This window comes from Alligator sinensis, unplaced genomic scaffold (assembly GCF_000455745.1).
Source record: "Alligator sinensis unplaced genomic scaffold, ASM45574v1 scaffold1039_1, whole genome shotgun sequence".
Taxonomy (NCBI): Eukaryota; Metazoa; Chordata; order Crocodylia; family Alligatoridae; genus Alligator; species Alligator sinensis.
This window is the reverse complement of record NW_005843127.1, coordinates 30132-41882: the sequence shown is the minus strand read 5'-3', so window position 1 is coordinate 41882 and position 11751 is coordinate 30132. Positions and strand designations below refer to the sequence as shown.

Sequence of the window (11751 nt, the reverse complement as noted above, 5' to 3'; positions counted from 1 at the left end):
CTTTGAAAATATGGTCCCAAAGCCTGAATAAAAATCAGCGGTAATGAGGTACCAAATTAGTTTAGACTCCCTTGGAACCGCCATCTCCAATGGTTTGAAGGACATAACTTCTAATTAGAAGTTATGTCATTAGGTGTGTTTTCTTCCAGCACTCTGCTTAACTTGTCCTCATCATGGAGATCTCTTCATCATTTAAAGAAACTAAATGTTCCTAAAAGTTCTTTTAGATTATGGACAAATGTACTTTAACTGCTTTAACCCAGGAGCAGGAGCTGCCATTGGGGAGCGTAGATCAGCTGTTATGATTTAAACTGCCTAAACCAGTAGGGATTAGTTAGCTACATCACTAGCTTCAGTGTTGAATGAAAGAGCTTAGGATGAAGTGTTTTTGCTTCTCTTGCACTGCTACAGACATCTGCAGATAGCAGTTGCATCTTAACTCCTATCAAATGATACCAATACAATCGTTACATCTCTCTGTGTCCTTAACTTCTCTGTTCACATCTTCCAGCCATCTGATGATAGATGTAAACAGTAACAGTTAATTTGTAGAAGTCAGCTCAAATGGACACATACATAAGCAGGCAAGGTCCTTTGGGTAAATCTCTTTTAGTAAACCAGCTAAAATAGTGGGGGAAATTCTTTTTTGCAAGCTTTTTGGTACAAACAACCTGACTGCCTAGGTCCTTAAACCAACACGGCTACAACCAACACCCCACAAATAAATAGTGGTCACACTATCACCCCTCAAATAAAAAGCAGGTGCGGGGACTTGTTCAGCTCAAACAATCTTTTACCAAGTCTTTCACAGACTCTAAACATGGCACGGCCCTTTATTTTCCAGGCACACTTGCCTCACAGGAGCCCTCTAATATCAGTCAGCGCTCAATAACACACCACACCTCCATAAAGCATGCCTCCCAGTCCTGAGGTCTCTTCTCAGACCTCCCTTGAGAAGGTGACTCCAGCTCCCTGCTGCTCTCTTAGCACTGCCATCCTTTTCCTAGCATGCTCTGGTGTGAGTTCCCTAATGTGGTGCTCCTGCTTCCAGCCTTGCAGTCCCTGGGTTTTTCCCCAGAGACCTGGTCCAGTTTTGCAGTTACTGGCCAAGCAACTCTTTGCCTTTGACTCCCTTCTATCTGTCTCCACTTTCTGGCTTGTCTCCTCTGCTGGCCCTTAGCTCTTTGTGGCCAGGCAATTAGTTCCATCAGCTGGCCCAGTTCTCTGGACAGACCTGTCATCAGGCTTCACTGCATACAGCTGGGCTGTAGTCCCTGCAAGCCTGCAGACAGGGACAGCCAGATGTGTGGAGACAGTGCAAGCCTCTGCCAACAAGCCTGCTACGTGCACTTTGCTTTACACTGTGAGAATGAGGGTCAGTTGGCGCAATTTGGGCAGGGTGGGAGGTTTCCCAGGATGCAAACTCCTAAAGAAAAAATACACCACTTCAACTGACCATCTTTGTAATGTGCAAAGTTGGGGATTACAGGATAGACCCCACATACAATTGACAAAATCAGATCCCTCCCTCCCCCGCCAAAAAAATCTCAGTTGATGCCTGGCATAAAAAAAAAAAAAACAGCTGCAAAAAAGTCTGATAGCTAAAAAAATTATTTGGTTTGGATTTTGGTTCTATACATTAGGGATGGCTCATGAATACTGTAAAATTCATCCAGGCAGTTGACTGTGCTGGTCTGAAGTCAAGCAGGACACTTTAGATACTATTGAGAGTTGAACTACGCAACTCCCGATGCCTCCACAGTCATGATTAATAAGGAACTAGTAATGATTGACAACTCAGAGGTGATGCCAAGAAACTAAGTCAACAGATGTAATTGAAATGTATCCAAATATTTTAACCTATGGAGTTCATTGCTTCATGGTATTACTGAGGGCAGGAGAAAAGATATAGTGTACAAGTCATCTCCTAGGTGGGGATGGAACTTTTAGGCTATTGTATGCTAAAGGCTTCCTTAAGGATATTGTATGAATACTACAAAAATTGCTAATGAAATGTTAGATACAACTTATTAAAAAAAAAAAATCTCAAAGAGATATACAAACGATTTAATCACCTTCAAGACTCAGAGTTAAGGCTGCAATTGGCATTGAAGTAAATGCGTTTCTGCTGAAGTTTTTGGGGGCACTACTTATCTCCATCCAATGAATTAACTAACACAAAATCCAAAAGGTAAAGTGTCATTCAGGCATTAACTGAAAAAGCCCAGAGAAATTCTTGGCTGCAGGAATATATAAAACAAGATATCATATGCAGTTATATTAAGGTACTAGGAGCAGGGGTTTTCAACCTTTTTAAATATACCCGCAGGAGCCAGATGTACAACAGGAATGGGGGGGGGGGAGAACAGCACACGGGTGGGTGAGCATGGAGCGCCACCACCTCCCAGAAGCAAAACCGGGGTGGGGCAGGGAAGCTCACCGAGCTGGGGTGAGGGCAGCAGTGCCCCTCTGTGGGGTGGGGAAGCTCACCAGGATGTTGGGTAGCAGTGGCTATCACCGCATGCAAGCTTCCCCACCCTGCAGAGAGGCACCACTGCCCTCACCCTGCCCTGGTCCTGCTCCTGGGAGGTGGCGGTGCTTCGTCCCTGCCCGCACATGCGTACTACCTAGGACTATTCCAAGTACCCCTGGGGGTACACACACCCCCAGTTGACAACCCCTGTACTAGAGGATACAATATGCAGATACCCATCTTGAGATCACAACTGAGCATCTGCTTGAACTCAGAAATAGGTTTGAAGCGTGTTTTAGCAGACCAGCTTAGTAGTTGGACCATCTCTATAAAATTGATGAAAGAGGTCATTACTTATGAAGACTCATACTTCTCTGAACCAATTAGTTTCTAGGGGCACTTAACAGGGTTTCAGGTTGCATCCTATAACCCCTACATTGAAATAGTGAATTTAATTGCAATGTTGGGTTTTTATTTTTCTGTAAACTGCATATATATTACTGTCCTAGTGGCTGCAGGCGCCTGCTGAAGGCAGAAGCAGTGAGGGGCCACATTCTTTCCCTCCCTCCCCGGCAGAGCTTGCCCACCTCTCCCACAGCTAGGGGAGCCATTAATCTGTGCCATTAGTCTGTAAGCTCACCGCTCCCCACTCCCGCAGCTGCAGGAGTGGTGGGCAAGCTCCACAGAAAAAAAGATCAGACCCCTCACCTCTTCTCCCTTCAACACGCTGCTGTGGCCAGTAGAACGCCTAGGGCTGCCCAGAAATTGGCTGGCATGCCCCTGGGGCAGTGCAGGAGGGCAATTGGGTGTTTTGGCAGGCAGAGAAGGCAGTGGGAACAGTGCACAGGGCACTGCAAGCCTTGGCAGGCTTGGGGAAGTGTTGGATCAGGTGTGCCTGAGCTGGGGCAGCACCCAGCCAACTAGCAGCCTGCCCATACACCATCTGTGCTGCCTTCTCTGAGCACCAGCACACCCAGTCACCCTCCTGCCACCTTCCCACATTGCCCCAAGGGCAAGCCAGCCCAGGTGGCCCAAGGCACTATGCCAGGTGCAAGAGCCTGCTGAAGGTAGAAGCGGTGAGAGGCCCAACCCTTTTTTTCTGCAGAATCTGCCTTCCTTCCCCATGGCTGGGGGCCTAGCTGACTAATGGCTGTAATGTTCTAAGTTGCAACATTGCAAACTGAACTACACTGGGATATAATGTAGTTTGCGATGATGCAAGCTCATTTAAAAGCCCCAAAACTCATGTACGTGTACAAGCACCCTAAGGTGCCACTCTTCTAGCCTTCTGGCAGTGGGCTATAGCCCATTAACTACATATGCTATTGAAATACTCAAAAAACAGCATTCAGATGCCAGGTAACCTAAGCAGCTATCTTGCTAATGGCACCTATTTTTAGGCATGCTCTAAAAAGCCAGAAACACAGATGGATCAGTACATCTTCTACTTGTGGTGCTTCAGGAGGCTACACTGATGTAGGTGTGTTTTGGGGAGGATTGCTTAAGTTCCTGCCTCTTGAACACTTCCACCATGCATAAATAACTAAATACGCACCGAGACATAGAAATGCTGACTTCAGAGCTCAGTAATTTGTCCACTGGTGTAAGAGATAGAATCATAGAAAGAAAGAGCTGGACGGGACCTTTGGAAGTCATCTAATCCAACCCCTTCCTCAAGACGGGGACATCCCAATCCAAACCTTCCCATACAAGAGCTTGTCTAGCTTATTCCTAAAGCTTCACAAACAACTATGTCTCACAACTACAAGGGAAATACTCCATGAACATCAAAAACACCCTAAACTGCCACAGGTAAAGCAGGGGGATGAGGGCAATGTCAGTATCCTGCCAGTGCAAGGTTGTTAAATCCTTGGATTTCTTGAGTGTAAGATGATACAGAAGAATTGGCACACCCCAATCGTAGTCCCCTGCCTTGGCTGTAGCCAACACCCAATGCTTCTGAGGAAGGCAAAGTGCACACACCATGACACCTATAGCAACAGGAGTAGGAAAAATTGCTTTCTGGCCCCACATGGCAACTAGCAAAGCCTAAAATCCTTTCCACTCTGTTCTGCACCCTAGGGACAGCAAAGGACTCCATATGAGCAATGGGGGTTCAGGTTCTGCCATCAATATATATTTAGGCATTAATACAAAGATGGAATAGCTCCACAAAAGAGAAAGAGGCTTTGTATACACAATAATCAATATCTTTGTATACCCAATAGCCTGAAGGTTAGTGTGTACACCTTGGATATGAGATTGCATTTTGATCCAATTAGGCAAAGCAGGGATAATTTGAGGTCTCACAAATAACACAACTACTGGGTCATCTAGGGTCTCTCCCCCCCTCTTTTTCCACCAGTACTAGAACCTATGATACCTCAGCAGTAGGCCTGTGCGAAGCAGCTAGTATTCGCTTTGGCATTGGGTTCGGCTGATTTGGGGGATACTGATTCAATTAGGTGATTCGGATCACCGTCCTGATTTGATTCGGCCGAATCCAGTTAGGAAATTTGGCTGCTGCCAGATCTCTGAATCAGCCAGGCCAGGCCCATCCCCTGCCTGCTCTCCCAGCTCCACAATGGCTGCCCCAGGTCCCAGCACTCGTTACAAAAGAAAAAAAAAAAAGAGAGCCCCAACTCACAGGGTGCTGCTGGAGGGGCGGGGGGTGATTCCCCACTGCCCCAGACCACCCCCTTACTCCCCCAGCCCCACCATGGGTGCCCTGCCCAGGCCAGCTCCAGCCCTTAAAAAAAATGAAAAAATCCCCAGACTCACTGCTCCTGCTGGTGGGGAGTGATCCCCGCTGCCCCTACTGCCCTGTGCCACGCTCTCCTGCTTCTCACTGCAGGAGCAGTGACTTTTGGGCCTTTTCTCTCTTTTTTTTTTTTCTTAAAGGGCCGGAGCTGGCCCAGGCAGGGTACTGGGGGGCAGTGGGGATCGCCCCCCCACCCTGGCAGCACCCGGTGAGCACTGGGGCTTTTCTTTAAAGTGCTGAGCTGAGGCGGGCAGAGGGGGCTGGCAGGAGTCCCCCCATGGTCCCCTTCCCCACACCTAGCACTTACCAACTCAGAGTCAGCGGCAGATCCCCGCTGCAGCCACCGGGGACCTGGAGACTGCCCAAATCAAATCTCTCTGAATCATTTCCGAAGATTCAGAGAGCTTTGAATTGATTCGTACTTTTAAATTGGTCCCAATTCGATTCCGTAGCTGAATTTCCGAATCAAGCTGAATCTCCAAATTGAATACCACCTGAAGCTACGCACAGCCCAACTCAGCAGATGACCAGGTCTGGGTGCTTAATGTCAGAGGAGAGAGTTTCTGGCTCAGGACCAGAAGAAAGAAGGACGCAATTGCTTGGTCACAGTAAGGCTCATATCTCCAGCCCCCTACACCAGCTTCAGTAACAAAGCTTCCCCACCTCCACTGCATTTCACTATACCTTTGTCCTTAATTTCAGAGGATGAAAGAGGCAATGGGAGCTCCCAAGGGGAGTTCATCCTACTAGGCCTTTCTAACAACCCATACCTGCAGAAGCTGTTTTTTGTGGTCTTCCTAATCTCCTATGTCCTGACATTGTTCTGGAACCTGGCCATCATTGTGGTCTCGCAGCTGGACCTGTGTCTCCACACCCCCATGTACTTCTTCCTCAGCAATCTCTCTCTCCTGGACCTTTGCTCTACCACCACCATTGTGCCACAGATGCTGGTGAATTTATGCACTACCCATAAGATCATCTTGTGGACTGGCTGCGTGGCCCAACTCATCATCTCCCTTGGCCTGGGTTCCACTGAGTGTGTCCTGCTGGCAGCCATGGCCTATGACCGCTATGCTGCCGTCTGCCACCCCTTGCACTACATGGCCATCATGAGCCGCAGCCTCTGCTGGCTGATGGCAATTGCATCCTGGTTTAGTGGAATGACCGTCTCCTTTGTGCAAACATGCTTGACCCTGCGACTACCCTTGTGTGGGCACAATCGTATCAATGACTTCTTCTGTGAAGTGCCAGCCCTGCTCAGCCTGGCCTGTGCTGATACCTCCGTTAATGAGGCTGGACTCCTTGTCAGCTCTATGGTAATCTTGCCAGTACCTCTGGGACTCATCCTGGTCTCCTACAGCTACATTGGTGCTGCAGTACTGAGGATCCGCTCAGCTGAGGGCAGACGCAAGGCCTTCAACACTTGCACCTCCCACTTAGTTGTAGTGTCAATCTTCTTTGGCACAGCCATCTACGTCTACCTGCAGCCCCCCTCTCAGCACCCACAGCACCAGGGCAAGATAGTTTCCCTCTTCTATGGCATCATCACTCCAATGGTGAACCCCCTGATCTATACCCTGAGGAACAAGGATGTGCACAGGGCCCTTAGGAAAGCCTTAAGAAAGCAGTGCTGGATGCAGAGGACATAAGCCCACAAAATGACGTGGAGCTGGCAGGCTTTGGGCATATACATGTGGGCTCTCTCCCACATGCACATTTGGGACAGGGTCCTAAGCTGGCTAAAGGGGAGATAGGCGAGAGGGATACGCAAAGGAGGTGTACTGGCACAGTCCTATTCCCCTTCCCGACTACACTGTGGGACCAGCAGCTGGGGTCTTTAAGTCTCCGCATCATGCAAGAACACTTTGTCCCTTCCCCTACATGCACAGAGGCACTCCCCCTCCCCTTCCTCCATTACACACCCACCGCTGCCACTGCCCCCTCTACCTCTGGCTGCCCTGCAGGTGGGCTGAACTCCACAGCTGTTCCTGCTGTGCTCCAGCAGGGGGATGGGCTCAGCCCAAAACAGCAGCAGCAGGTTTTCCCCTCCCAACCCACTCCTCAAGTGTTCCCTCTCATCCCGGGAGAAGGGTTACATACAGATGGGGAATCCACCCACTGCACCCACCACAACTGCTGTTGCTGTCCCCAGACGAGCCCAAGTCCCCAAGCTATCCACCCTCTCTCCAAGACTGGCAGAGGGAGATGCATGGCAGCCATCTTGCAGTAGGGTCTCAGTGCTTCTCTTCTTCCATGTTTCTGTTTAAATGAAGACTGATTTGGGGTAAAAGGTACGTGTGCTGTGCCAGTAACTATGGATTTGGGACAGGGTCCTAAGCTGGCTAAAGGGGAGATAGGCGAGAGGGATACGCAAAGGAGGTGTACTGGCACAGTCCTATTCCCCTTCCCGACCACACTGTGGGACCAGCAGCTGGGGTCTTTAAGTCTCCGCATCATGCAAGAACACTTTGTCCCTTCCCCTACATGCACAGAGGCACTCCCCCTCCCCTTCCTCCATTACACACCCACCGCTGCCACTGCCCCCTCTACCTCTGGCTGCCCTGCAGGTGGGCTGAACTCCACAGCTGTTCCTGCTGCGCTCCAGCATGGAGATGGGCTCAGCCCAAAACAGCAGCAGCAGGTTTTCCCCTCCCAACCCACTCCTCAAGTGTTCCCTCTCATCCCGGGAGAAGGGTTACATACAGATGGGGAATCCACCCACTGCACCCACCACAACTGCTGTTGCTGTCCCCAGACGAGCCCAAGTCCCCAAGCTATCCACCCTCTCTCCAAGACTGGCAGAGGGTGAAGCATGGCAGCCATCTTGCAGTAGGGTCTCAGTGCTTCTCTTCTTCCATGTTTCTGTTTAAATGAAGACTGATTTGGGGTAAAAGGTACGTGTGCTGTGCCAGTAACTATGGTAACACCCTTGTTGCTAGCTCTGTCCTCTGCCATAGACTGGAGGTCCTTGAGCTTTTACTTTATACATTCCTAGAAAAAGCAACATTTATTCTACTGAGATCATAAATGGTCAGAGAGCCTGTTTCTGCACTACCTACCCTATACTATGCTTCTTCCTATTTCCATGGTCACATGTGGCACTGAAAAATTTACCCTGTGACAATGGTCTTGGACCCAATATTAAACTACGGGGGTTGTAATGGTGTTGTAGCCAGGAGGTAAACAGGGTGGGTGCCTCAAAAGGAGACATCATTAGGGACATCATTATATGACAGAAAACGTGGTCAGGAGTTTTTGTGGCGGGGAAAAGAAATTAAAGGAAACTTGCATTTTGTTTCCCTGCTGGTCGGTACATTAGCATTCATGTCACTGTTGAAGGATTTGTTCATTCTTTCACAGATTCACAGAAGTTTAAGGCTGGAAGGGACCTCGAGAGATCACTGGGTCCAGCCCCCCTGCTCTGGGCAGGAAAGGCTGCTGGGGTCCACAAACCCTAGCAAGGTGAATGTCCAGTCTCCTTTTGAAGATGTCCAGGGTAGGTGCCTGCACCACCCCTGCTGGGAGTCTATTCCAGCATCTGGTCACACTAACCATTAAAAAGTTTTTCCTGATATCCAGTTTGAAACCTTCTTCTAGTAGTTTATGACTATTACTCCTGGTTTTCCCCAGGGCACTTCAGTGTTTGTCTAGCCCCTGATGCTCTTTTCAGTACCCTAAATAAAGTCTTCTCTTTTCAGTCCCATGTCTGTCAACCTTTCCTCATATGGCTTGCTCTTCAGACCTCTCATCATATGAGTGGCTCTTCTCTGGACTCTCAACCTCCTCCACATCCTTCTTGAAGTGTGGCACCTAGAACTGGATGCAGTACTCCAGCTGTGATGTCACCAATGCTGAATAGAGTAGGAGATTAATTTCCTTAGTTTTGCTCGAGATGTATCGGTTGATGCATGCCAGCATATTGTTTGCTCTGCTAACTGTAGCATCCCACTGGTGGCTCATATTCATTTTATGGTCATTTATAACCCCCAGGTCCCTTTCACATGTGGCGTTAGCTAACGTAGCACCACCAAGCCTATGAGCTTGGTGAGAATTTTTCCTCCCCAGATGGAGCACTTCACACTCCTTGGTGTTAACAGCATCTGGCTCTGGTCCACCGATTTAATTAATCGGTCTAGGATTTAACTAATCTGTCTAGGTTATTAACACATCGGCTGCCTATACACATGCTTGAGGGCCGGGGGGGAGGGGGCAGGGTGTTAGAGCAGTCCTTGGACAGCTTCTCTAATTAAAAACAGCTCAATGTCATGTATATTATGCCTCAACATTTCAAAATGGCCACGAGGCCCTTCATTTAAGACTCATTTGATGAAATTTCAAAATATCTGTGGAGGCACTTCAATGAAATGTGGGGGAGCTTAATCCACGTGAAGGTACGGCGACATCACAGCATTGCAATTAGAACACTGACAGACTCGATTAATTGAGTCTGCTCCGACGTGTTCCAATTACAACACACATACGCTCAGAAAAAACAATTCCAATTTACTGATATAAAATCCAGCCCCATTTAATTTCTTATTGTTTTCTGAATATTTCTTAACTCAGAAACGAAAAAAATAAAAAGTTTCTCTCCTTACTATTTCAAACTGCAGCCACTTCAGCATCTGGAGTAAGAAACTTGCCCTGCATACGTATGTCCCACGTTATGCGTGTTCAGGAGGGTTGGAAGTGAGGGTGACAAATTCCCCAGTGCTCAGTTTTTCCCCTTCAGTGTGAGAATCAAACACTTTGTTCAAGAAATACTTAAACAAATGTTCCGGATATGGAAGCGAGTAACTTACCAGTTACCTAACTACGAACTTAGTTTAATGTACTCTACTCATATCAGAAGACTACCAAGCCACTCTTGTTTTCTCAGGGTTATTCTTTTGCTACTTCTCCAGCTTGTACTCCTCCCCATGCCTTCCCTCTATATCCCATAAAGCTCTCCGTTATAACCAGCCTTCTTGTGCATGCTTGAGAGGGGTTGGGCAGGCCTTCCTGCTCCCTTTACTCAGCTGACTAAGGGAGGCAACTTTCTTTACTTCAGGCTACAAGAAGCACCCAGATATATCCTGCTGGGGTTAAGCAACCCCAAGGTCTACAGGGTGTGCATATCCCAGGTGGCACAGGACCCAGACAAAGACCTCAGTCTGGGCGGTGGCAGTGGTACCCCAGGCTTGTGGGTGAGCTCCAGGAAGGGAGGTGGGGGAGGGGGGTGCACATTGGCCAGATGAGAGGCATCACAGGTGAAGCGCTCAGACCCTGGTTTTTGGCCGGATGCAGCGAGGTAGCCAGCTAGGTGCAGGAGAGCCCCTTACAGACCCACAACAGCCTGTCAAAGATGGCAGGTGCCAGGGGCAGTACGACCCAGCAAGAGCCACCAGCAGGACCCAGTGACCGAGAAGCAAGGAGGCAACTCCTAAGGAGTGGGGCTACCCAGGCGGCCCTCCACACCTCACCACAACTTGGTAAACAGCCCTCCACCCAAAAGAATTGCCCACCCCTGCTGTAGAGACTTGGTCAGATGTACCTAGGGCTCCCCCATCATGTTCCCTTCCCACTTGGCTGTGGTGATCCTCCTCATTTCCATAAATACAAGTGAAGGGAATTTTGGGAGAGCGGAGATGAATGTAGCACACATATGCATCTGACTTTGACAGTCAGTACACCAAAGGATTCGGGAGCAAAATACAAGCTTCAAGGCTTCCTTCCCCCACTGCTATAACCACTAGACTCTACTCCCCTCCTGCCACTGGGAAAGGAACCTAGGAGTTCTGCCCTACATCCTCTTTTGCTCCAACCACCAGACACCAGTGCTTTGCCAGAGCCAGGAAAACAACCCAGGAAGCTTGATCCACACTTTAATGCCACCCTAAGACTGAGATTAGAACAAGCTCCAGGCACCAGCCTCCAGGCATCACTTTTGTGCAATAAAGTAGAGCTCATCTCTCAGCACTGGCACAATTTGAGGACCAGCCCAGCTTAGTCCACACCCAGTTAAAGGGCATTTTGGCATATGCAAGCACTGCAGCACCCCGGTGCTGTGACACTTCCCATTGTATAAGATTCCCGTTGTATAAGCGGCAAAATGTGTGTCAGCACTGAGAAAACAGTGGCAGCGCACTTTTCAACTAAACACACATAGAAGGTGCTTTAGTTCAAAAGCGCACCACCACCGTTTTCTGTGCGCTGGCATGCATTGCACTGCTTATACAACTGCACACGATGCAGTGCCGTGCTGGTCAGCTCACATGCTGAGCAGAATCAATTAAGTGAGTCTGCTCCAAAGTGGAGGATCTCCAGGGCATCACGGGAACAAAAAGTATGTCTTTAAATGCCCAAAGTGACCATCCCTAGCCTTAGAGTGCATGGCCTCTACAGTGGAAGGGGGTATGGGACAACTGGACTTGGTTGGTGGTCTGCTCCCACTAAACAAACTACTGGCCTAGTTCACAAGAAGACCAGGGATCTGGAGGAAATTTAGGGCATCAGAGTCTTTGTTCCATTTGTGAGG

At 48.8% G+C, this 11751-nt stretch overlaps 2 protein-coding genes across 2 annotated transcripts in view; both read left to right on the top strand.

Annotated features, from left to right (window-relative positions):
* The first annotated feature begins 4253 nt into the window (after nt 1-4253).
* LOC102376166 (olfactory receptor 2G3-like) lies at nt 4254-6883 on the top strand. The gene is made up of 2 exons (XM_025193896.1): nt 4254-4285; nt 5875-6883. The coding sequence occupies exons 1-2, from the start codon at nt 4254-4256 to the stop codon at nt 6881-6883; spliced, it is 1041 nt and encodes a 346-aa protein (XP_025049681.1).
* A 3134-nt stretch (nt 6884-10017) lies between these two features.
* Nucleotides 10018-11751, top strand: part of LOC102375907 (olfactory receptor 2G3-like) — a 31603-nt gene continuing 29869 nt past the window's right edge. Inside the window, exon 1 of the mRNA XM_006037495.1 lies at nt 10018-10027. Coding sequence (XP_006037557.1) covers nt 10018-10027 — 10 coding nt within the window. The remainder of the gene's footprint in view (nt 10028-11751) is intronic.